Raw genomic sequence first — 27,464 nt, 5'->3', positions numbered from 1 at the left:
ATCAGGTAACTGTTATATATCAGCATCTATTACATTTCTGTTTTTTAAAAAATATCCCAGGGTGTGAATACATCCCCATTTCTGTCTGCTCATTATACCTAAATAATTTAATGCAACTACACTTACATTTTAAAGAACTTCTTATGCAAAATACTTTGATAGACACCATAGGAAACACCAAGAAAAAAGTATCCCTCATTTTTTTTCAAGTATTCCTCATCTTAAGGAGCTTATCACAGAATAAAGATGATGAGAAATCTGTACACATAATTGTATCATCAGGGAGAAAAGCTAAATTTAGTAGTAGTCATAAATGAAGCAAAATGAAAGACTGACAGAATGATCAGACATTCATTTAGCCTAGGGCAGTGGTTCTGAAACTTGAGTGTGCATGAGCACTACCCCAAAGGCTTGTTACAGATTGCTGGGCCCACTTTGATATCCAGGATCTAGGGAATTGGTTTGCAATTCTAGCCACACATCATAATCTCCTAAGGGACTTCCACAGAGTCTAATGCCCAGGTCTCATCCCAGCCCAATAATGAAAGAAAAATAGTTTATGAAGTATACTAGAGCTGGACATTGAATTATATGAATAGTAGTTTTATAAACAGCTGGAGATAGAGGACACAGATGCTAGGTGGATGGTGAAAAGTAATAGTGGAAGGAAACTATGGTGCATGATTGGAAATGAGAGTACAGCATGGCCTGGAGAAAAGAAATCTCGGATCAAGTCATGGAAGACCCTTTTTAAAAAAAAAAAGATTTATTTCTTTATTTCAGAGTGTGAAAGTGTGAGTAGGGGGAGGAGCGAGGGAGAGGGAGACAAGCAGACTCCCCACTGAGTGATGGTGGGTTCCATCCCAGGACCCTAAAATCATGACCTGAGCTCAAATCGAGAGCCAGAGCTACCCAGGCACCCCAAGTCATGAAAGATCCTGACCGCCATGTTTAAGGAGGCTGTGACTCCTTTATGGGGCAATAAGAAATCACCAAGTCTTTTGAGCAAGAGAGTAACATAGTAAGATGTGCCTTAAAATTATTATCTGGAAGCAAATTCCTGAGTAGATTAAAGTACCACAGGGTCTTAGAGACAGGAGATGGTCAGGATGTGATAGCAATGGTTTGGAACTATTCCTCAAACTGGACTCAAGAGGTGTCCTTAGGGGACCCGTGTTCTATACAAATGTTTTAGTTTTGTATCTTTATTTCAAAGAGTATTTGATCAGTTACAAAGACCAAACTTGTCTTTTGTGATGACAGTCCTCAGTTGAAGATTTTCACAAGAGGGAGCTTCAGCTTCTTCAGTGTTTTCTTTCAGTGGACACAGTAATAATTCAAGATTAACTTTTTTGTTTTTCCCTGTTGGGAGTCAGTACCTTGTATAGTAAACCTTTGAGAAATAGTGATCTGGACAAAGTAATAAAATGGGGGCAGTTCAAGGGACATTTTATTCAGATTCATCAGGATTTCCAAAGACATTTTAGGAGGAAGACAAAATGGGAAATCAAAAAGATATTGGGGGCTTTAAGGCTGAGAGCTTCACTGGTGATAAAATGATAGAAGAGAATAGGCATCTTAAAAAAAGGACAGGTTTGTGTGAGGCAGGGGGAGAAAGACAAAGCATTTATAGTGAAAGAAATCCTACCAATTGGTCATTACTCCGAGAACCAGCTCCTTCCCATATCCGGAATTTTAGGAATTAATTTATCTTCAGAATTTAGCCATATAGTGGACAAAACCAAGAAATGTCATGATAGTTTTTAATTACTAAAGCATAAGTTAGAACAAGAACATTTTTCTTCTAAAAATAAAAGCTATAATCTGTAAGTAACTTAAAAGATGACCGGTGCACAAAAGAATTCATAAGGTAGGAGGGAGTTATAAATGCTAATAATTTGTTGAAGACTAAAGCTTTGAATTATAACACACTTCCCTTTCACTTACTGTGGTTTATTTTCCCTGCCATGGGTCATTTTCCCAGTGACTATTTTTAGAGGGGAAAAAGAGCAAAATCCAAAAATTAATATATATATTTGAAAGTAGATATTTTTCCAATACCAAGTACATGCTGTGTCATATCTTCTGTGTTAACCATATTCTTCTCTCTGTGTCAGGGTGCCAGGTGTTTAATGGTTCATAAACCTATTTTATTTACCCTTAATCCACTGGAACCTCCTAAGGGACACAGCTATAAAATATCAGTGCTTTCCCTTCCCCTGGAAATGGCCTAATAAATAATTTTTGATCTTCTTCAGCAATTAAGACAATGGCATGAAAACTTTCCAAATATTTTTTCTTTTTAAAAACTGTAGTCATTATAATATTTGAAATACTAAACCCTAAATAAAAAGACTTTATATCAGAAAGAGTATCACCATCAATCATTTAATAATGAGTATGTCAAAAACATAATTCATCTTCTTCTATCAAAATATGAACACTTACTGGTTTAAAAAATTAACAATTCCATACCTGAGCTTCTGGTTGTATTGTTTGACTTTTTCCAGTGAGGCTGCATTTATCTGGGCTTGAAATTCTTCCACCGAAACATTATCTCTATAATAATATCCTTCCATGCTCTCCAGTGCTGTGTAAACAAACAAGTAAAAAAGTTCTCCTTCATGTGATTTCATAACTCAATTTCTCTATATTTAGTGTAATCTTAATGATTACTAGTAAATGTATTTAAAACACTGAATATGACCACACATGCGGGAATCTATCTCTCACCAGTCCAAAAAGGAATGAAAATTATTCCTCTCCTCTCAAAATAAATATCAAACACTCGGTGATTATATCTGAGTAGGCAACAGTAATTTTTAATTTAAACTGGCTTCTATTTTTAAAACATTTTATATAAAAAAAATTTTATATTCAGTTTGTGAAGCTGACCTCAAATTTCACATATTTTTACATGTATATGTAAAATATGCATTTATACATATTTTACATGTATACGTGTGTGTATACATATATATGTATACACACATATAAGTATGGAAAGCAGAATTGTGTGTTAACATACATAAGAGTAAAAAAGTTGAAATCACTGTTCTCCATGTATACTCACATTCTTTTGTAGCTGCAATTAAATTATGAAATATTAGTGTAATAAATTTGAAGTATAGATAATCTTAGAATACTACCTTTATTACAATACTTAATCTAGTTAAAATAAGTAAGTATAATCATATATATAACTTCCCATTAATTTTAAACATCCTTGATTAAAATTGATTTCCTTTCTGCGGCATCTGGGTGGCTCAGTGGTTGAGCATCTGTCTTTGGCTCATGTTGTGATCCTGGGGTCCTGTATCAGGCTCCCCGTAGGAAGCCTGCTTCTCCCTTTGCCTATGTCTTTGCTTCTCTCTGTATGTCTCTCATGAATACATTTTTTTAAAAATTTTTAAAAAATAAAACAGATTTCCTCTTAACTAATATTTTTGGTTAAGTATTTCTTTATATTTAAACTTTATGCAATGGTACTTTTAACTTTTGGAGAGGAAACAAATCACATGGAAGTACTTAGAAATACAAGATCTCCTATGGAGAGGTTGCCAGCAACAGGAATGGCAATGGATCCAATGTGGAAATGTAAATTATTTCCCTTTGAAATTATTGCCACTCTTAAGGCTCCATTTTCAGCAGACTATTTCAAAATCGATTAAAAAATTAATCTTTCAAAACTGCTAAATGCAATAGCTTCTAAACTAATAGATTTCTTCAAATTGACAAAAACATCACCATTTTGGTGGCAAAATAGAAAAGTTATTACTATTTTTTTCATTGCTATTTTTTAAAAATATTTCAAATTTTTATTTAAATTCCAGTTACTTAACATACAGTTTCAGGAGTAGAATTTAGTGATTCACCACTTACATATAACACCCAGTGCTCATCACAAGTTCATTACTAATATTTACTGTGCTGTTTTCTAAACTCGCCAGATTTCTACAGCACTGGAGAAACAAAAAAAGCTTTTAGAGTATTATTCAATTTGAAATAAAGATGGTATTATTGGCTTATAATTAAGAAATCACTTATGGAAAATTAGAGAGATGCTTACTACATTTACTTCAGCACATGATATCAAATTTGTGGGTGGTTTTAAGGATTACTTGTTTACTCATTATGACTTGTGGATTAATTAGAATATTTGTAACTGGTTCAGCAAGCTTCTGGTCCTGATTACATACAAGAAATAAAAAAAAGTCTTCCTGATAAAAATAATCCTCAAGTAAATGCCACATTCATTTCCATTAATGAGATGTTATTTGTGAGAGGCAAATATTCAGAGGATTCAGTCTATCAATAGTCATCCTTCAATGTGAATTCCTCTTACTGGTTGTAAAGCTAATAATGAAAGTCCTTGCGTGGGAGTAAAACTACCACTTCCACTCCTTAGTAGTTGTATGACCTTAGGCATGTTCATTAAAATCCAAGATGCTCAGGTTCCTCATTTGTGAAATGGAAAATAAGAGCACCTACTAATTATGATTCTTGGGAAATAATTAAATCAAATAAAGTATTAAGAGACCCATGACTTTTTTTTACTGAATGTGTTTTACATATTAGGCAACATGTCCAATGCCGGTAGGCATTAATCTAATTCAATTTCTAGGAATACAGATTATGCAGAAGTGTGCTTAGCCAAACAGGATGTTCTGGGAAATAAAGACGTCCATGCAAAGACACTTCAATTTGTAATTGAAGATCAGAAAGACTGGAAGGAGAACACTAGGAAGGAGCCACAGGGAAACTGGGGGTGAGGGGTGGGGTGGGGACACATACAAAGACATCTATGTTTTTATAAAATTTTTATTAAAGTATTTCTCAAATTTTTATAAAAGTCTTGATACCTCAGTTTTGGCCAAAACATCCAGTACTGCTCTAAAAGCTTGCTGCCATATAAAAACAAACTGGTATTTTTATGACATTCCTTGACAATATTTCCAAATTAGCAACAGTTAAAATGCACAATTATGTGGAAATTTTTTAAATGGGGAAAATGTCTAATAATCAGCAAAATGTTATGGCACATATGTAGGGTTATGAGGAAATGAACAAAAACAACAAAAAAGACAAGTTCTGTGTTTAGAAGGTACACTCCATGGCAAAGAAGAGGAAAGCACAACATTCCTGACTTTAGATGAATAGCTTGGTTATTTATCATTAAAATACAAGAAAATAGAATAATTTTTACCAGATTTAATTTCTATACTCAGCAAAAGTAAGTTAAATATATATAAAATGCCCAAACTTCCAAGTTTGTCCTCTTCTCAGCATTTTCTTGTCTAGTTTCCTTAATTCTCATCCAGATAACAATGTTTTATGTTTCTTAAAAGTAGTATTGACATATTTGGTTGCATGAATATTTAATAGCATTTAATTAAAGGCAGTATTGAAAATACGATGACTTTCTTGTTTGCTTATTTTCCTTCTATCATTTTTGAATTTGAGGAAGCAAATCATCCCGTCAAACTTAGTCAGCAAAAAAGAAAAACATAATGAATATTAGAGAAAAGTGAAGATTAAATTATTTTAAGACTGAAAATGAGCTGCATTTCCACTCACTCAAAATACCTTTCAAGACTTTTCCAGAAAAGGGACTGATCAGGAAAAATACAGAACATCTGAAGAACGATTTCATGAAATAGTTCCAATCAAGTAAGGCTCTTTCCTGATAGCACGAAGACACTTTAATGGTTAAATAAAACAAGATATCTGCACTGGTCAAGGTTGGTTAAAATTCTTCAGAACTGGTCACAATTTCCATGAGGAAAGCAGTTTAATCAATCACAGTAGGACCACTATGCATCGCTTCTCAGCCTTTTGGCTAAGATCAAGTCCAACAGAACCAGTATGCGAGAAAGAATGTGCTGCTTTTAAAGAGGGGTGGGTTCACATGCTTATAGACTGACTCTAACATTTAGGAAATTTCAATTCTGGGAACTGCTCCTTCTTTTATAAAAAGCTTTTTAATATTTCAATTTCAAATACTGTGTCAAACCCAAAGGGAAAAACTAAGAGGTTCATCTTTTAAAGGACCTAAAGTAGAGTTTTACAAAAATTTGAAATAAAAAAACCAAATATTTGAAGGAAGGAACCTTAGAAAATGACAGTTTATAACAAAATGTTCCCTTTTGTTTAAAAGAAAAAAAATGCCTTATGCTGGAATTTTTTTTAATTAAAAAAATAATAGAAGAGAAAAATGTTTATGTTTCTGGTTGATTTTAATTATTCTCTGAGAATAGAAAGATAGCTTAGAAAGATAGAAGAGTTAGGATTTATAGTTTCTGGTGCCAGAAGGGCTTCATAAGGGCTGAAAAACAAATATACATGAAAGTGTGTTTGTGGAGAAAGCACCAGCATCACATGTTCCAGTTAGCGTTAAGGAAAACCACTGTAAGAGACCCAGGGAACAGGTGCTTAACAATACTTTACAAAGAAAGGATACCATATTCCAGGACACAGTGTAACCAAAATCAAAGACCTTTAATGATGCCATGTCCCTAATAGGCGGAATACAGGAGTCTAGGAACAAAGGGTGGAAGCAGAAAGGACCCTGTTTAACATCTATTGAGGGTGGAATGGTGTCCTCCAAAACGATACAACAGAAGTCCTAACCCGTGGTGACAGCAAACATGGCCTAAATTTTACATAGGGTATTTGCAGAGACATCAGCTTATAATGAGGTTAGGCCCAAATCCAATGACCTGTGTTCTCATAAGAAGAGGGAAAGTTGCACAGAGATACAGAGAAAGACACACAGAGGGAAGATAGTCATGTGAAGACAGAAGCAGAGACTGTCATTATGCTGTCACAAGCCGAGGAATGCCAGGACTGATGGTATAGAAGGTAAGGAAGGATTCCTCTTTAGAGCCTTCCAAGGGAGCCTGGCCTTTTGGCATCTTGATTTCAGATTTCTAGCCACCAGAATGATGATAGGATAAATTTCTGTTGTTTTGAGCCACCCAGTTTCTGGTAATTTGTTATGGCAGCCCTGGAAAACTAATACAGCATCAGTCTCAGTGCCTCAACTTGTGGATGTGTGCTCCCTAGCCCCAAAACTCTGGCTCTGTGGGTTTATAAAGTCCTGATCCCCAAAGAGGTACGCTTTCCCAAGGAGACAAGGAAGGGGTCCCACTGAACATTAGCTATGGTTGCCACCGGGGCACTGGAGACTCCTTGTGCCAAGGCACCCAGGAAGTGCAATCACTGTCTTGCCAAGGTTGGTAGACCCTAATCATCATAAGGAAGGGGGGCTATTATTAAATAGTGAGAACAGGAAGGAACATGTTCGGAACCCAGTGAATCAGGTCCTTCTTAGTACTTCCTTATCCAAATTTGATAGTAAATGGACAAATGCAGGAACCCAGGCCTGAGAAACGAAGAGTGAACAGGGGGATCAGGCCTCTAGGTCTTGCTCACACCTCTGAGACTGAAAGGCACAGGCTGAGGGCAAGGCTGATCTACAAGGAATACAAGAGGGAAAATGAGCATCTGTTGCAGCCCCAAGACAAGCTGTAGCAGCAGGGGCTATTGCTTGTCTTCTTCCCATGCTTCTTCTAGAAGGGACCCCATCAGAGTCATGAAGGAGCCACTTCTAGACTTGACTTGAATGGATCTAGGGGTACAAGGTGTGGACCATGGCAGGTCACCCACTTGGAACTCCTTTCAGAAAAGATGAGCTTATTGCCTAGTTATTAGGATTGCCAGAAGATATCCCTCAGCCGTCATTAGGGCATCTTTAGTCTTTGCGGAAGAAAACTGTTCCACTCAAATCAGATCTCCTAGGGGCAGGCTGCAACCTAATGACTTAAAAACACAAGTGAAAATGCCCAGCCCCCTCGCCCTGGCTCCCCCAAATCTGGAAGTATCAAACCTTTGAGAAATGGATTAATCTGATTAATCAAAGATTAACTGGATAATTGCACAGTGTTTCCTAATCAGGTCCACACTGACCTGTGCTTTCTCACTCCCGGCGAACCTTAAGAGTCAAGGGCAAAGCTTCTAAAATATACTGGTTTCTGAGCCTTATGTCCCAGAGATTCTGATTGAATCAGTTTAATGTGGGAGCAAGCTTGGGTATTTTCTAAAACCTACTCAAAGTTGACTAATGTGCAGCTCGTATTGAAAACCACGGAAAAATGGTGTGAAAACATGCCAGTGGGGAGTGGGTGGAGGAAGTGACCCTGAATATCTATCCTCCTTTCTCTCGTCTTCATACAGTTTATAATTACTTGCTATATCTTGCTAAGGACTTGAGGATCCCAACAGGGTTAATTCCCTGACCTGTAGGAAGTACAGATGCCTGCTACGGTCTGATCTTCACCTTCTTAGCATTTTGGTTATGCTCTGTGCTGACTTTCCTGTCTGGCTGCTGTTGCTGTGATCTTTATGTAAATCTGTACCCCTTGTTCTATCTGATGAGATTCCTGTTCTCCTGTAGGCCTGGCCTTCAGTGACACAAGTTCTCTAAAGCTTATTCTATAGGCACTGGAATTCCTGATCTTGCCACTGGTGCCTTCTCTGCAGGGTGCCCTCCTTTGCAGAAGGATCCATTCAGGCAAGAAAAATGGGAAGAAACCAGTATGTCCTTCCTGTCCTAAGTACATGCATCCAACAGACAACTCTATAAGGGCTGACATAAATAATTTTTCCAAGAGGCTTTCAAATTTATCTCATTTTTCTATTTTTTTTATTTGCCAGCCAAGATCGACGTACATATGTATATCTAAAACTGAAAGCCTTCGAGTAAACATTCAATTCTGGACAGACACCTTTTGGAGTCTCTTCATCTACCACCACTTTCAGTTACCAGCTGGTAATCTCTCGTCAAGCTAGGGCTGAATTTCCTGGGCTTCTCTCAATCTGATGAATAGGGAGAGTGACTAATAATGAATTCTCATGGAGTTTTAAGAGTGCAGAAGAACTTCCGCAACCCCGTTAAATAGCAGTCTTATCACTGACACAGTTCTAATGAGACAAGCTGTTTGCCAGTCTTCTTTCCCTATGACCTCAATAGCAGAAGCATTTCCACTGAGGCTTTTCATATTTTATTGCGGTGTGAATATTAAAACCTAATGTTAGCTATGGTTCTTCTTTACATTTTAAAAAGCAATGTGGTATTCACACTGAAATAATATATATTTAGGCATTTTTAAAAATTAGTTTTGGCCATAAGCATTTTTTAAAATTAGTTTTGGCCATAATTATAAATTAGAGGTTACTTGGAAGATACTCTTCCTCTTCCTATGAACATTTGCTGCTGGGTATGAATATTCAGCTATTTATGGCTGATGTGTCACAAATGTAATAAATTTTTTGAAAAGATGCAAAATGCCATCTGTCATCTCCGTCATGATTTCAAAGGCAGAATTTTTAAAAAGATAAATAAAGGAAAGAAAGGAAAGAATCTTTAATAACTGTAAACTCTGGTTAAACCCTATAAAAGTTAACATTCCAGACCAGCATCCTTCCGTCTTCTAAAACTATCTATCTGTGTAATGGCTTTTAACATATTTTAGGCTAACCTGTTTTCCTAACATAGCTCCAAAAGTCTATTTTTGCTATTTCTTTTTTTTTTCCATTCTTTTTTCATTACAGAATCTTGTATACCTAATGGACCCTACCACAATCCTCCAAAGAAAAATGAAAATAACTTCTAATAACTCCTAAGATCTTCTCTGCAACTAACATTTTTCTCTATTTAAAGGTATTCTTACCAAGTATCTCTTTGAGGTAGTCATTGTTTTTAAACCATGGCAATTGAAGGAAGGGTAATCTATCCTTTAGAATTATAATAATATGCATATGGTACAGGAATTTTCACTTGGCAGTAGATTATGATTTCATATGCCTATCTGTTCTTCAGTTACAGAGATTGATTTTCTCTACACTTCATTTTTATTAGAATATTAAAATTCCACAGCAAAACCAATGCAGTTCTTGAAAACTCAATGAAAGAAAAAATGAAAGGCTCTATGGAATTGCTCACAGAAATTGATATAATCTTGTGACCACAGCATGAGTTTAAAAAAAATAAATCATAGACCTGAAGAAGCTACAATAAAATAATCTGGACTCCTGATCGTTTGAGGCTTGTATTTGTGACCCCAGAAAAAAAAAAAAAAAAAAAAAGATCCAGGACCTTCCCTTGGAAACCCAGTTCATTGCAAGAATCTTCTTACTCATGTTACACTAAATTCATTTTATTGCATTAAAACTCATTGTTCATTTGCGAAAACAATTTTTTTATTTACAAAAGGAATATATTTTATTAACCAAAAATGACATAAAGGAGGAAAACTCAAAGAATAAAAAATCATCATCAATTTAATCACCCAATGACGTTGAAAATATTTTATGTACATTTAAGTATATATGTACCTGAATTACATTATGCATAAATTATTTTTTGTGGCCTGCATGTGCATATACCCCAATTTTTTTCTATTTCATAAAATATTTTTAACCATACAATTTTAATGACTCTCCCATAATTTATTTAAGCCAAATTAATTTATCTATTTAAACCACCCACGTCTTGTTTCCCTACTATAAATACTGTTACAGTCCTATTTAATAAACATTTAAACCTTATATTATTGTTTCCGTAATAAACATTCCTGGAAGTAAAAATATTACTAGGTACTACGAAGGAATTTTTGAATTAATGGAAAAAATAAAAATTCATGATGGTTACAATTACATGTATTTTTAAAAATCGATAAAGATAAAAAAAATTAAGTACATAAAAAGGAAAGCAGTTTACCTTGTGCAAAAAGAACAGGATGAATTTTAAACCCTCCTCCATTTTTCAAACGTTGAGGCAGTTGTTCAAAGTGATAACTATCAATGTAGAAGTAAACTTTCAGAGCCTGCCGGCTTCCCTCCGCTTGATAAGTAAGAGGAACATCTAAAATGACATTTAATGTTACATTACTTCCCCAAATCAGGATATGTTATAGAGTATATTTGTTAACTTTTTAAAAAATCTTGATAATCCACTAGAAACTAATATATTAAAAGTACCCTTGTATGTTAAGTTCAAGTTAGGCAAACTTGCTATTCAGTGAAAGAGCATTAAATCAGATTCTCATTAGCTAAAGCAACAGATTTATTACTGTACTGTATATAAAATTCTACAATAGGAAACTTTGTTACACTTTGACACACCAGATGTCTCACTTAACTAAATGAGAAGTTTAGTTACACATGGTTTGGAATCAGAATCTCCCAGGGCATCTGCCTCATTCATATTTTAGTCAAAATGAGTCCTTGGGGTACAATTCCTAAGCAGTGTACAAGAAATTGGGTACATAGCAACCATTATCAAAATTAGCATGGGTTTTGCAAGTTCCATTCCCTGAGCACCAGATCAAAACCATATTACCTCTTTTGATGCACTAGAGTCATTAGAAATTGTCCATCCAAATTCTTTTCATTTTCTCAAAGATCCTAAATTTAATTACTCAAAAACAAAAAAACAAAACCCCCAACTCTAAAAAAAAAAAAAAAAAAAAAAAAAAACAACTTGAAAATCTACAAAGCTGTAGGAGTATTTCACAGTGCAATCATAAATCCTTTTCATTTTGCAACTTATCCATGACAAATCATTTCCAATTCATTAAGAAAGAATGTAAAATCTTCTTAAAAAGCTGGGATAGTCATCTTAAGCAGTTAAAAATTAAGGCAAAAATATTATAGACATTTAATACATTTTCTTGACTTAATATCTGTTACTTCTAACCTGTTTCTTTTTTTTAAGATTTTATTTATTTATTCATGAGAGACACAGAGAGAGAGACAGAGACATAGGCAAAGAAAGGAGCAGGCTCCATGCAGGGAAATCCCATGTGGGACTTGATTCCAGAATCCCGGGATCATGACCTGAGCCAAAGGCAGATGCTCAACTACTGAGCCACCCAGGTGCCCCTCTAACCTGTTTCTTGAATAAAATTATATGTAAAGGCAGAGTTCAAGGTTAAATACTATTAATGAATGGAGATTCCAGGTTTTTAATTAAATGAATCTAATTTTGTGTATCAATAGCAGAGATATTGTATTAACATCTACAAGTTTCTTTTATGTCATATAATAAGCGCCTATTTTATTTTTGTTTCTACATTTTTAAGGGAGGCATAAAGGATTTTGGTTTAGGAAAAAGAGCATTATTTCTCAGTTGAAGACTTAGAAATTAACTGGATTTTAATGATTGGGAAAATCCTGTTTTCCCCTGGCCGTATAATAAAGAAAAAGGATGCATGAACACTAAAGAAAATACCGATGTGTATATACTAAGAATTCGGATCTTCTTTTTCATTCAATGAATTTCATTTATATTCAATTTTTAGAATTCCATTCCTTTATTCTTTGGCACCAATGTGGCCAATCTCTGTTATCAAATGGATGATGGTTTTGAAAGGAAAATAACACAACAGGGATCCCTAGGTGGCGCAGCGGTTTGGCGCCTGCCTTTGGCCTAGGGCGCGATCCTGGAGACCCAGGATCGAATCCCACATCGGGCTCCCGGTGCATGGAGCCTGCTTCTCCCTCTGCCTGTGTCTCTGCCTCTCTCTCTCTCTCTCTCTCTCTCTCTCTCTCTCTCTGACTATCATAAATAAATAAATAAAATTTTTAAAAAAAAAAAAAGGAAAATAACACAACAGTAGGAGTTCCATATTATAGGAATAACAACAAATAAAGATGCTATATCAGGAACTAAGAAGCGGAGAATGACCGAAAATTATCAAGTATATTAAATTTAAAATGAAGTTAAAACTGAGAGTGAAAGAATGAAGACTTTCTCTCAAAGTAACTGTTATACCTATAAAAGTGCATAATAATGTGGAGCTGAAGATTGCTGTCTCTTATTTGTGGAAATTCATCTACTATGAAAAACAAACCTGATGATTAGGAATATGTAATGAGTAAAGGCATCAAAAATATTATTGCATGAGGAAAAGGTTTCTGGTCCCACCCTACAGAGGGATTAATTCTCAAGAGGAATTTCAGCAGCAGCATCCCATCCCTGTAAACATGGTCCTCCATCACTGAATGAGTTTGGAAATAAGTCTCTAAGAAGTTGTTAGTTCCCTTTGCCTGAATTGCTCTTCCTTGACCCTCTGCAGGGTTGGGTCTTGCTGGTCCTTTGGATTTCAGTTTAAAAGCTATTTCTGCTAAGAGCCCTTCCCTGTTGACTCCTTAAAAAGCCACTTTACCCTCACTCTTCATATATTGCTTATTTCCTGCACTGGATTTATCATGGCCCTAACCATCTATGCTGTTGATTCTTCCTTTGTTTTCTTCCAAATAGGCTGTGAGCTCCTTCATGATTGGGACATGTCTGTCCTATTCACCATGGCATCCACAGTTCCAGGTACAATGGAAAGAGTCGAAGCTCAAAAATATCCATTCTCCTAATCACTATAGTAAAATTACCTGTATCACCATAAAAGGTGTGTGTGTGTGGGGGGGGGGGAGATCTGCTATCATTCTTCTCCAAAAACAGGAAGATTTTCTATAAAATATATTGTTTTATACAGCCTAATCATTTAGCTTACTTATTCCTCCTTCACTAATTACATAATATGGCATAGGAAGGATCCCATACTTCCCCTGTACTGTACTGGGGACATTCCCCATCTATCCCTTTGTATCTCTCACTAGTTTCTAAGCTGCATGCCAACAGGGTCCTTATTTTATTTAGTCACTCCTGTATCTCCAGAACTTAGTTCAGTATCTGGTATGGTGTTTATACTTAATAATTATTTTTTCAAGGAAAATAAAATGTCTTCAATCAAGACATTTGAGTTCTACGTGCTTGGCATGCCATATTTCTTCAGAATCTCATTATTCTTTAATGCAAAAAATATGACTATGAGAAATGCTAAATACAGCTTTTTAAAAAGAATAGAGTAATAAAGTGAGGAGGATGGATTCAAGTATTTACTGCATACTACTATAAGCCTCATATAATGCCAGAGAATTTCAAATACATTATCTTCTGAAAGCCCCGTGAGTCAGGAAAGCTAGCATTCTCCCGTTTGCGGATGAGAGGGGTGCAGGGTTGGAATTCAAGTTTCTTATCTTTAAAGCCAGTGTTCTCTTTACATCTTCATGTTTCCTCCCGTCTGTACTGGGTCCTTCCCTCAAAGACTCACGCAGCCAAACTAGTCTTTGCTATAGTGATGCAAATTAATTTGCATCTGACTCCTCTGCTTCTAAGCTCACAGAAAGATCAAATCATATGCAATTAATAATAAAGCTCTAGTTTCCTTACATCATTTAAATAAGATGTGATGACATTTGGGTATTGAAAAATTCTCTTCTTTCCTGAATCAACTTAAAAGGATAACTACATTCCTGTCATCGCTGTTAGGAACTTGCTTGGAATATCTAGTAATGTACACAGAAGTGACCTTTCATTAGGGATCTGTTTTCTCAGAAGTTGAGGGTATGCTTCAGGGAAACACTTAAAAAATATATATGAATTTTTATGTTTGTCACAGATACACATACGTGTACATACTAATATTACTTATATGGTCTTAATTATTTAATCTTTAATCTTTATTTTTCAATGTGCCGAAGTTAAATCTCTCATGGTAGCTATGCAATAAGTAAATATTTTATAGAGCTTATAACCCAGGTCCCTTGCCTGCTTGTTCAACAGACCATTCACCAGTAATGTCATATTTGAACTACGGAAAACAGTACTCCTGTGAGCTTATGGGTCCTCAAGCAAAATTTAAAAGAAAAAGCAGGTTATGTTGTGAAAACAGAGTTTTGCTGCCTCCGGCAAAATTATGCCTACATTATTAAATTAAATGAAAATGTATTCTACTTTATACATGCCCACAGAAGACCATACAATTTGTTCAAATAATATTATCCTTATGAATTAATCCCCTTTACCAAGTTCTCTCTTGAATATAATCCAAGTCCTTAACATTGTATTCATGTTCTCATTCTTTATCATTTATCAGTGAAGATGAAATTTTAATAAAATTCTGTTCTGTCTAGCTTCATAATTTAATACATACAGAGTCAACTGTTACCATCCCCACAGCTACCCACAAGGTCAAGTCACCATCACCATCATCTTTCAACCTGGGTCACTGTAGCAGCTTCCTAACTGGTCGCTCTGTTTCTGTCCTTATCCCCAGTAATCCTCTATTCAACCCAGCAGTCAGAGTCAGCCTTCAATATATAAGTCAGATCAGGGCAGCCCAGGTGGCTCAGCGATTTAGTGCAGCCTTCAGCCCAGGGTGTGGTCCTGGAGACCCGGGATCGAGTCCCACGTCAGGCTCCCTGCGTGAAGCCTGCTAATCCCTCTGCTTGTGTCTGTCTCTCTCTGTGTCTCTCATGAACAAATAAGTAAAATCTTAAAAAAAAAATTAGTCAGTTCATGTCATTCCTCTGCTCCATGGCTTAACTAGACAGGAGTTCTTCCAATGGTCTGGCCTCCTCTCTGTTCCCATCCCCTGCTCTTTATCCTCGCTCATGCTGCTCCAGCCACCCAGGCTTCCTTGCTATCCTGAGAGAATCTGGGACATCCCTCTTCCAAATACCTCTCCACCCCTTCAGGTCTTTGCTCTCCTTGTTGATAAGGCTTTCCTAGCTTGTTAAATATTTGCAACTTCTCACCTGCCCCTGCATTGCTATCCATTGTTCTCTTCTATTTCCCTTCAGACATTCATATTATTGTCTTCTAGTTTATGTTCAAATTATTTATGTTGTGTATTATTTACCTCTCCCCATTTGAATATCAGTTCCAAGAGAGATATATTTGCTTAGTACTCTACTGTATTCAACACCTAGAATTGCACTTGGCCATAAGTAGGCATTTAAGGCATTTTTGATGAATGAATGAATGCTTATCATTCTTAAATCAGATCATGCATTGAATGAATATTTATTGGGTCCCTATTTATCATAGTACACATTAGAAATATGAAAATAAATGAGAACCTTTCCCAGCCCTGAAGAAGCTCACATTGTCTACCTTATGTACTACATAGGACCTTCACAACTTAGAAAAAAACAAGAGACAGAAAATAAATAAATAACAAACTGCTCAAGATTTCTTGGGTTGATAGATACATTTTAAACCTATTCTTAACAATGTTGAAATGGTAGATAAATAATGATAACTTGCAGCAATGTATAAAGATTAAAACCTGGATATTGCTATTTCTCTGAATGTATGCTTCTAAAACATTCCCTTTGTTAGGCTTCATGATGGCAAACTGGGAAATTGAAGGGATACTTTTCAGTCCTTCAATTCAATTCATAAAGTAACTTCTTTGCCATATTAGTTACAACTATGTTCTGCGGAAAGTCTCTCCTTTATTCTTCACACCAAGTTTGTTTTTCCTTCTATTTTTATAACCATAAAACCATTTTGCCTGCTGACTGTACACACTTAATTGATATTTGTTTATTCATTTCCTTGAAAAACAATATTGCCTTTTTCGTTCTAAGCACTCTCTTGGGTGCTGGAGATACAAAAGCAAACAACACGGGAAAGGTTTTGCCATCTTGGAAACTGTATGGGATGAATAAATGAATCAAGACAGATAATATATTTATACACATTAAAATTTGACACTCAGATGTAATGATTGTCAATTTTCCCTGTTAAGTTAGGAAAAATGTAGAATATATGTTTACACCCTCTGAATTATAAATTTTATCCATTATTGCCAAATCAAATAATTATGTATTTCTCAGTCGGTAAAGATCTAAATTTTACACAATGTGACATAATTTAGGTTTTTTCTCTTTCTTCTTGGCCCTAAGAAGAATGGGGACTTATTGTGTAATGAGTATGGAGCTTCTGTTCCATAGGTGAAAAAGTTCTGGAGATGGGTGGTGGAAATAGTTATACAACATTGTAAAGGTACTTAATGCCAGTGAATTGTACTTTGAAAACTGGTTAAATGGTAAACTTTATGGTATGTATATTTTATCACAGTAATAGAAAAAAAATCTTGCTTGCAAAGAATTTGATGCACACACTCAAGAAAAGTTTTAGAGGCCAAACTGATAGATAAAAATAAAAGTTTAGAATTATCTGTAGTTTTAAATTATATATATTTTCTGTCACTTCCACAGTTGGTTATTATTTACCCTAAATATAACATTTTATATAAAACAATTTGAACTGTATATTAAATATATTAGTATCAAAGTTATGGTATATGTTGTTGTTTGATGCCAAAAGAATTCTATGAAACACCTAGGAAACATTTTTAACTACTTACTTGCAACCAATGGCTCCTCTTCTGATGGTTTAAAGTAGAAAGAAACCTTTTCCAAATCAAATAGTGCAACCAGTGTGTCTTCTAGCATGGCTTGTTCATCTGTCTAAAAGGAAAGAAAATAATACATGATATGATAAGATTGTATAGGATAGAACATAACATCACATCTCCAGATCTTAAGTAGCTTCACTTGTGTTTTATTTACATGAAAACCAAATTATCAATGCTTACCTAAGAATTTACTGTGGAAAATGAAATTAACAAATCCCTCAAAGTTACAAGTCTCTTTTATGGTTTAATATTTTCCTTTTAGATTATCTAAATGGCTCTACACAGCTCTTCAGTCTATTTGGTAGCTAGATTCAAACCATATTGATTTCTAACACAAATAAGTATGTAGACAATAAGCATGCTATGTGCCTCTAAACTTCTATAATCTTAAAAATGTAACAGCTAGAAGGCAAGAATATTGTTTTATTGAAAAGCTACAGTACATAGTTGCCATCCTGTTTTACAATAAGGTAACCTATGCATTATTCAATTTGCACCCTTTTATAGCTGTGATAAAAGCAATTTGCATGTACGCAATGATTTTCCTTCCAAAGATCTTAGGGATAAGAATCATTTTTATCTTACTTGCCTTTATAGTGCCTTAATCTAGAATCCTGTGACTATGCAATCTGATCTGTTTTAATCACTCCTCTCATTCTAATGGCATATTATTTTACAGCTGAGGCAGGGAAGGTGGTAACAAGTTCAGCCCATGTCTCAGCAATACTATCTTTCTAGTACTACATTTTGGCCTCCCTAGCAGCAGTTTTGTGCATGATGAAAGAATAATTAGCTTTATCATACACAAGCTTATCTTTTAAATGTAACAACTGTTTCCTTAAGAATATCAATGACCCTTTTAAATAATCGTTTTAACTGCTTTATACACTTTTTTTTTTTTAAAGTAGACTCCAACCCCAGCATGGAATCCAACAAAGGGCTTGAACTCATGACCCTGAGATCAAGACCTATGCTGAGACCAAGAGTTGGTCTTAACCAATTGAGCCACCAAGGCACCCTGTTTTATATATATTTTTGAAAATTGCTGTAAGCTTATAGTCATATTTTTTGGCAGCATGAACAGAGGGTGAAAGAGATAGTAAAGAATGCCCACTATGTGAAAAAGAATCACTAAAGCAACCCCAGATCCCAAAGATATTTAGCATGGAAACCAAAAAGTTAAGAGAATCATCACCTTTGAACCTTGGTTTGGTACTTAATGTAGTGCATGGTACATTGTAAGTACTGGATAAATATTTAGTAAACTGCTATATTTTTAAAGTCCTTTGAAGCAACAAGAGTATGCCATGAACCTGGAATTGGAAGGCTAGGACTGAAGAATCAGCATTTTTCCCAATTAAGAAGAATACACACAAGGAGGAAATATTCCAAACAGGTGGGCCTCTGACTGATATGGTGCAAGCTATGATGCTTCAGCAGATGTGGCTAAAGTGATACCAAGTGACTATGGACTGTGCTCAGAGCTCAGGGACACACACACACTGCCAGCATCTCCACCTCCCACAGAACTTCTACATTCCCAGGAGGCTTTTATATGCTTATTACAGAGGCAGAAAAAAATACGGGTTTCTTTGACTTTTCTGTAAAGCAACCTTTGGATTTTTTTTAATCAATTCTTTAAACGAAGTTAAAGGTTTCAAAAGAGTAAGAAAAAAAGTTTCTTGAGATATAATTCACATACTACAAAATTCACCATTTAAAGTGTATAGCTTGGGGTTTTTAGTATATTCACAGAGTTGCACAACTACAAGCATAATCTAATTTTAGAAATACTTGCACTGCCACATAAAGAAACTCCATACCCATTAGCACCCATTCCCCACACCCCTTTCCCCAGTCCTTAGCCCCAGGCAACCATTGGTCTATTTTTAGTCTCTGAAATTTGCCTATTTCATATATATCATAATAATGGACCCAGATAATATATAGTCTTTTGCAACTGTCTTACTTCACTCAGTATAATTTTTCAAGGTCTGTCCATGGTGTAGCATGTGTCAGTTTTCCATTCTCCTTTTATGGCTGAATAATATTTTATTGTATGGCTGTACCACAACTCATTAATCCACTTAGCGCTTCAGGGACATTTGGGCTGTTACTATTTTTAAGCTATTATGAATAGTCTTGCTAAGAATATTTGTGTACAAGATTTTATGCAAATATAAGTTTTCATTTCTCTTGGATATTACATAGGAGTAGAATTTCTGGGTAATATAGGAATTCTGTGTTTAACATTTTGAAGAAGTGCCAAACTGTTTTCCAAAATGGCTGCACTGATGTCAGCATCCATCACTAGACAAATGGATAAAGAAGATGGGATGTATATAATACACATATGCACGCACACAAGCACACACACATTCATGCACGTGCACACACACATACACACTGGAATATTAGTCATAAAAAAGATGAGAGCTTGCTGTCTGTGATAACAGGGATGAATCTAGAGAGTATAATGCTAAGTGAAATAAGTCAGGCTGAGAAAAACAAATACCATATGATTTTACTCATGTGTGTAATCTAAAGAACAAAATGAATAAACAAACAAAACAAAGAATCAGACTATAAATACCAGAACAAACTGATGGTTGCTAAAAGGAAGGAGGTGGTGGGATGGGCAAAATGGATAAAGGGGAGTGAATGATGTGGGCTTCCAGTTGCAGAATGAATAAATCATGAGAATAAAAGGAACAGCCTAAGGAAAAAATAAATAAATAAAAATGACAGCATAGGGAATATAGTCAATGACACGGTAATGGTGTTGTATGGTTGACAAATGATAGCTACACTTGTGGTGAGCGCAGCAGAACATATAGAGAAGTTAAATCACTATGCTGTACACTCAAAACCAATGTAACATTGTGTGTCAACTACTCTTTTTTTTTTAATTTATGATAGTCACAGAGAGAGAGAGAGAGAGAGAGAGAGGCAGAGACATAGGCAGAGGGAGAAGCAGGCTCCATGTACCGGGAGCCCGACATGGGATTTGATCCCGAGTCTCCAGGATCGCGCCCTGGGCCAAAGGCAGGCACCAAACCGCTGCGCCACCCAGGGATCCCTTTTTTTTTTTTTTTTTTTTTTAATTTAGTCAACTACTCAATTTAAAAATTCTTGAAATAAAAAAATGGCAATTTTTTATTTTTACCTTCCCACCAGCAATTATGAAGGTTACAATTTCTCCTTCTCAACACTTGCAATTATCTTTTGGATTATACCTATCCACATCCCAAGTGTTATAGTACCTCACTGTAGTGTTGAGTTACATTTCCCCAATGGCTAATTATGTTATCTTTCCATGCGCTTTTTGGTCATTTTACATCTTTTTTGGAGAAATACCTATTCAAATCCTTTTTGTGCTTTCTAATTGAGCTTTCTTTTTATAGTTTTAAGTTTTAAGAATTCTTTCTAGAGTCCGGATAGAAGTTGCTTATCAGATATATAAATTACAAATACTTTCTGCCATTCCTTGGCATCGCAAACAAAGTAGAAGTACCAGCACTTGATTAAACAACGGCAGTTTTAAAGTAGGAGTAGAACAGGAATGAAGCCTCATTCATTCACTCATTCAATAGGCACTTAATGCTACCATGTGTTAGAAAGTGGACTTCCTATCTTATGTAAGGATAGGATGTTAGATTCAAAAGCATCTAATTCTGTTTCTCTGAAGTACACTGAGGTGGAATCCCTTACCTTATCATTCCAGAACCTTTTATGACTGTGCAGTACTGCAATTACCTCCCTGTTTTTATTACCATTACAAAACTATTTTGATATATAAAGTCACTTACATGTGTTTAAAAACTCAACCTGTTACTTGGTAGTCACATTTTCTATGTATACTTTAACAGGTGACACAGCATTTCGGGTTTAAAATCACAATTCTATTTAATGAGTACTTCAAGTTTATGTATAAGTGAACATGTTTGCCTTTAAACATCACGACAACTATCAGAACCACAGAAAGGATATGTAATAAGCCACTTTTATTTATCAAATATCTTGAGGTGCTTTCCTTGTAAGGACTGTGGGAAACTGATGCATAAATATGGAATATTCTCAGAATTAACAGGACAAACATGCATACAAAGAAAGGAAATAAATTCACTGAACATACCCAAGTTTTAAACAGACTGTCAGACAGTATGGCACACAAGTTGTCAGATCCTGTCTATCGGGCATGCTCCCGAATATAAACCTGTGTGGGAGCCTGGGTTTCACGGCAGGCTGTTTCTTCCTGACTGGAAATAAGGAACCACAGCAGAAACCCCTTTCCCCTCCGATGATCTTTTTCAGTCAGTGCTTAGGGACACAGGAATTAGGAACAGATGGAGGCTTTCTCAGCTTTTAGCATCCGGAGAATAAATAAAAATCAAGAAAGAAGGAATACCTTCTATATACTTACTAAAACCATATTTGTCCATGGAAAAATATGTTCTTTTAAAGTATCTGACTGACTACTGACCCACAACGAATAACCACTTCTTATTTGGGAATATGTTACAACGTATAGTACTGTTGACACACACAGTGGGAGGCACTGTGATTCCTTACCAAGTTTGGTGACAGGAGTGATTGAAAGTGGAAAAGAACACCTGCATTCGCTATCTGGTCCAGCCATCTTCTGCTGGCTTCCCCCGTGTCCATCTCATTGTCTTTGCTGTTGTCAAACATCTGGTTTAAGGCTGCCATGAGCTGCTCGGAGAAGGCACAGACTGTGGCCACAAGACTCTGGCAGAAAACCATGTCTCTTCGGAGCTGTGTCTCACTGTCTGTAACCCAGGAGAACATAAAGACAGTTTTGAAAAACGTCACAGGCAAATAACACCAATTCATTAAGCATCTATGTTTGCCATTGTTTCATCCTTTCACTACACTCAACCCACGTGAAAAATGTGAATTTGAGCTCTTCTAATGAGCACAGATACCTTAGCAAATATGCTTTTTAGAAAACATTAAACACCAAATTTTGATGGAATTTGTATTTGTTACATGATACTTCCTAAAGGAAACTCAAAGTCCAATTTTTCAGTTTGTGTTGTCAATGAAATACATTTTTAATAATAAATTTTTAAAAATTATCTAATAAACTTACTTAAATATTAAGGTGAAATGCACATCGGGAAAGAGTATTGATGTCTGATGGTAACAGTAAGTAAATTCGGACTCTTGGATTTACCTATTAGACTTCATGTGTTATAAACAAATCCAAAAAAATAAAAATAAAAATAAAAATAAATAAACAAATCCAGTTTATAAATTCTTACATTTCTTTGAAATAAGTAATGCATTTACAGTATTAACATAAACTGATTTCATCAGGATTCTTCTTCTGCAATTGGTGGAGTTTTGATGGACTCACCTTGAAGGTCTGTTTACCCTGTGAATGGCCACTCTTGGGCCACAGTTTTTTTTTTTTTGTTTTTGTTTTTTTTTTTCAAGTGAAAAGAAGCTTGCCTCTGAGAACATGATCACAGAGATTCACCTCTTTGCATTTTTGAATATATACAAACTTGAATATATACAAACTCCATGAACTACATAAAAAAAAAAAAGCCATAAGCCATACATTCTGTACATTGAAAAGTCACTTGTACCAGATGAACAATAAAAGCAAAAATAGTCTCAAAAGTGTGTTGGATATTTCAAAGGCTCAGAATTTTATGAAGTGAAGAAGTACTGTCATTATAAGTGTGTAAAACGGATATAAATGTTGCCATGAGTTCTTGCTTTATTGATAAAAAGGCATTATTTTTAAGTTGTTTACCAAGAACAATGAACATATGATTTTAATAACCATCAAAAGCATCTGAACACACAATATAATTTCTGTGTGTTACTTAATTTCCCTGTTAGTAAAAGCTACTCTTGACAATTTTATTAGAAAAAGGATTAAATATTTAAAATATTTAATTTTATAATGAAAATCTTCATTTATTATGTTGATCTACACAAACTTGTTCCTTTACTAGGTCAAAATGGTTGAATATGGCAATCCCATATGATTCAACTTATTAATTTAATCAATAACATGTGGTAGACATTCCCTTTAAGTAATTATATACCATGTGCCTCATTCAAATAGATGGAAAAGAGTGTTTTATAGGTAACTGTAAAATAGCTAAAGTGGGAAAAAACTTCGTCCAATTCTTAATTAAGAAAAAAGCAAAACACCTATTTTGTTGTGCACAATTTCTAACAAAGTGTAGACATTCAACAACTATTCACTGCATTAGTAAATGAAAATAATGAATGAGTAGAGCAACTAACAAATTAAGTGAAATGAAAATATATGAGCTCATTCTCTGAAATGAGATGGATTTAGTTTGAAATTAGCTTGAAATGCCTGGATTTAGTATGACCTAAAAGGATAATTCAGACAGCTTGTTAGCCCAAATGTGTAGCTACAGTGTTGAGATTCAAGATAGAAACTAAATAAAATAGCCCTATATCTTTCTTGCACAGTTTTGCTTTGTTTTCTGTTGTTCTATAATAAAGCAGAAAATCTGGGGAAATTTAAAAAAATACTTCAGTAGTTTGGGCAGAAATACTCCCACCTATAACCTGAGAATAATTTCATAATCAAAACTGAATTGGAAAGAAATGTCTTATATCAAGAATGGAAAGCTAAGGTCCAGAGAAGGAAAAATCCAGTTCCACTGAAAACTTAGAAGAGATCATGAGGGTTAGTAGCTTTGCCACTAGTAGAAATAATTATCTTCAAATTGCTTTTGAGAAGTAATGCCCAAATTTCTTCTCTTTTTTTTACCCTTGGAAAAGAATACTTAAATGTTTATTCACATTCTACTACTTTATCTATATGCATTTTAAGCCAAAGAAAATTTTCATTCAACTTCACTATCAAGTCAGAGCTGATCATATAAAAGTTGTATTTTTTCATTAAATTTTTTAACTTTTCACATTGAATATACCACAAGAATTAAACATAGCACCAATTACTGAGGGTATAAAGGTATCCAAGGTGAAGCCTCGGTCATTTCTATGCTTACAGTAGAGTAGCAGAATTTGATATGCAAGATGCCCTGGAACACACTGCCATTTAAATTTCAAACCAACATATTTTCAAATGAAAAGCACTTTATAACTTGTTACTACTTCATGAGGTGGTTTTTAGTTGTGCCTTGCTACTCCAACAGAGTAAATGACTTGTTTGCATAGACTTTAATATGCACATCATATTGAGTTTTTCAAGTAACTTTGACACATTATCACCTCCCAGTGAATAATAAAGGTAAAAAAATCAGAGTGGCAGAAAGGACTCCTTATGATCTATCCTCAAGTCATGCTGACAGTTTATAAATGCATTGTTTCCCTTCATTCATCCCCTACACCAGCAATAATCTTCCCAGGCTTGTTATAAGATAAGAAAACAATGTATCTGAAAGTAGCCAGAACCCTGGCTATACAGACCTCTCCTCTTTGAGCCACACACAACTGGTCAGGTTCCTCAAATGTTAAATGCCCTTATAAATGTTCTTAGAGCTCACACCTTTGTCCATGGGACCTCTGGCTGCGGGCACATTCCCACCCTCTCCGCCAGCAAACTTTAAATCATCCTTAAGAGTCAATTCCTTGAACTTCTGAAACCCACTGAACTCCTAAAATAAAATCTCCCCTTGTGAAATTTTCTCTTTCCTTCAGTAGGTATCATGCACTTCTTGATCTGCCATGGCCTGGGAGTATCCCTCTACTAGATGACTAATTACTCAGCATTGTGAGAGTTTGTTTAATGTCTGGGTTCCCCAGGAGACCATCAGCACATCAAGGACAGAGGAAGTGGCATATAATGTGAATGATGCTCATAGACCTAGAGACATATCATCTGCTTTCATCTACCGATTCTACTCATTTTAAGCCATATAATCCTAGGTATCAGATTCCTACATATATTATGGGATATTTCTACCAAGACTTCCAATAAAGATAAATGAGATAAAGATAAAGCACTTAGTAAAGTAAAATTGCACGATATTGTTATTGTGATTCTTTAAAAAAAACTTTTAAAAAATATTTTATTTATTTGAGAGAGAGAGAGAGAGAGAGAAGAGATCATGAGCAGCTGGAAAGGGCAGAGGGAGAAGCAGACTCCCTACTGAGCAGAGATTCTGATGATAGACTTGAGCCCAGGACCCTGGGATCATGACCTGAGCTAAAGGCAGATGCTCAACTCTCTGAGCCACCAAGGCACCCATAATTTTTCTTTTCTTCAGCATCTAGGAAGGTGTCTGGCACAGAGTGGGACTCAGTTCTATTGCTAAATGGGGAAGGAACCATATGATGAATACAGACACCAAAATAAGCAAACTCCTAAGAAAAACTGACAATTCTTTTAATTATGCAGCTGTTCAAAATTCACAAGTGTCCATCCTTCCCCAAAACTATTCTCATTCCTCATTTTTATCAATAAGAACTATGGCAGGATATACAACAGCTGCTTCCAGCTTCTAGCAAAAGAAGAAAGGCAGGAAGAGCTGTTTTTTTTGTAACAGTTTATTGTTTTTACAGAGTAAGAATTCTCTGGTAGTAGGAATACACTCAAAAGAAATGGATGTTTTATTTATCAAAGGCTTCTGTTTCACTCCAGTATTTAAGCACCTACTCAAACCCACCTTCTACAAACATATTTTAAAATAGTAACACTTCATTTACTCTCCATGGTTTAAAAAGCTCAAATTCCATAGCTGGTCTAAAAAGACTGAGACAGTTTCTGGATACACAAGTAATCCCAGTCAGTATCCTGAGACTGTAGGGAAAAGAAATAATAATAAAAAATAACAACAAAGAAATGAAAGAGAGATTAGACAGAGAAAAGGATAGGAATAACAACAAAGAAATGAAAGAGAGATTAGACAGAGAAAAGGATAGGAATAAAAGTGAGTAAAAATAATATTTAGCAGACAAAATGCCCCATTTTCAAGTGGAGAGCATAATTCTGCAGCCAACAATGTGGAGTAATTTGGCTACATTCTGGTACCATCCTATAGATGAGAGAAAAAAGAGTGAGTAAATAAAGTAGAAAAAAAGAGACTCATGACAGGAATAGAAAAATAAAGTTGAAATCAAAATAAGGATCTACAAAAATATACTATTTGAACATTAACGAATAAAGCAATGCATTCCAGGACTGCTTCTGGAATTGACATAACTAAGTTTGAATTTCATCTGCCACCTACTATTCATTCACTCAATAAAGCATCTAATTTTCCAAATGCTCAAAAATACATGTTGAATGAATACTATTTACTAGTTATTATTATTAATCGATCTGAACGTTAATTTCTTCATCTTTAAACCTGTGTAAAAGTAATAATGTTCTCATAGAGTGATTATGAGGACCCAAGGAAATCTATACAAGGCCTATCTACTGTGTGCTTATTAGTAAAACTAAAAATAGTCAGATATTTTTGTTATTATTATTAGTCCAAAAGTAAGACAACTATTTGTTTAATTCAAGCAAAAACTGGCCAAAAACCAAAAAAGCCCTCTGGTTAACTCGACTCATTTATTCACTTATAATTTAAATTTTCTAGATGTGATAGATTGTAAAAGACCCCTCCTTCCAAAGTATGGTCTGCTTCTCCATCCCTTGAATCTGAGCCCACCTACATCCTTGTTTACAAACAAAAGTTAGACATAGTTTCACAATAAATCCCATTTGTACAATTAACTTTACCAAAATCTCCTTCCTTTCTCCTTTTTAATTATATTCTGTATAAACATATATATGTTTCCATGTTTGTACCTATAATGGAAGATGAACAGTTTTTGTATTTTTACTAAGTATTTTTTTTTAATCTTTGCAAGGCTTTAGAGAAAGTAGGGATTGTATTTCCACCTAATTTGTTGAAGGAATTGCCTTGGTATCATGAGACTTCCAAGGTCATGGGCCACAATAATTTCAAATAGTAAAAATAATGAAAAATATTACCTGAATATTCAAGAAGAGCCAGGAGTATCCTACACTTTACCTCTGCAGAAAAAGAAAATATTAAGTTAGTTGTTCAGTCTTTTTTTTTTTTTGCCACTAGCACCACATTTTAACTGTATAGTCAAAATCAGCACAATCTTACTATATTAGATAATAAAAATCTCATTTAC

General features: G+C 35.1%; 1 protein-coding gene across 1 annotated transcript in view; it reads right to left on the bottom strand.

The window, feature by feature from the left end:
* Window positions 1-27,464, bottom strand: part of PREX2 (phosphatidylinositol-3,4,5-trisphosphate dependent Rac exchange factor 2) — a 276,462-nt gene that overhangs the window by 63,975 nt on the left and 185,023 nt on the right. Inside the window, 5 exon segments of the mRNA XM_038579474.1 lie at window positions 2,476-2,590; window positions 10,781-10,924; window positions 17,277-17,379; window positions 21,900-22,117; window positions 27,295-27,336. Coding sequence (XP_038435402.1) covers window positions 2,476-2,590; window positions 10,781-10,924; window positions 17,277-17,379; window positions 21,900-22,117; window positions 27,295-27,336 — 622 coding nt within the window.

The sequence above is a fragment of the Canis lupus genome, chromosome 29 (genome assembly GCF_011100685.1).
Source record: "Canis lupus familiaris isolate Mischka breed German Shepherd chromosome 29, alternate assembly UU_Cfam_GSD_1.0, whole genome shotgun sequence".
Classification (NCBI taxonomy): domain Eukaryota; kingdom Metazoa; phylum Chordata; class Mammalia; order Carnivora; family Canidae; genus Canis; species Canis lupus.
Note: the sequence above shows the minus strand (reverse complement) of the source record. Positions and strands in the feature narration are given on the sequence as shown.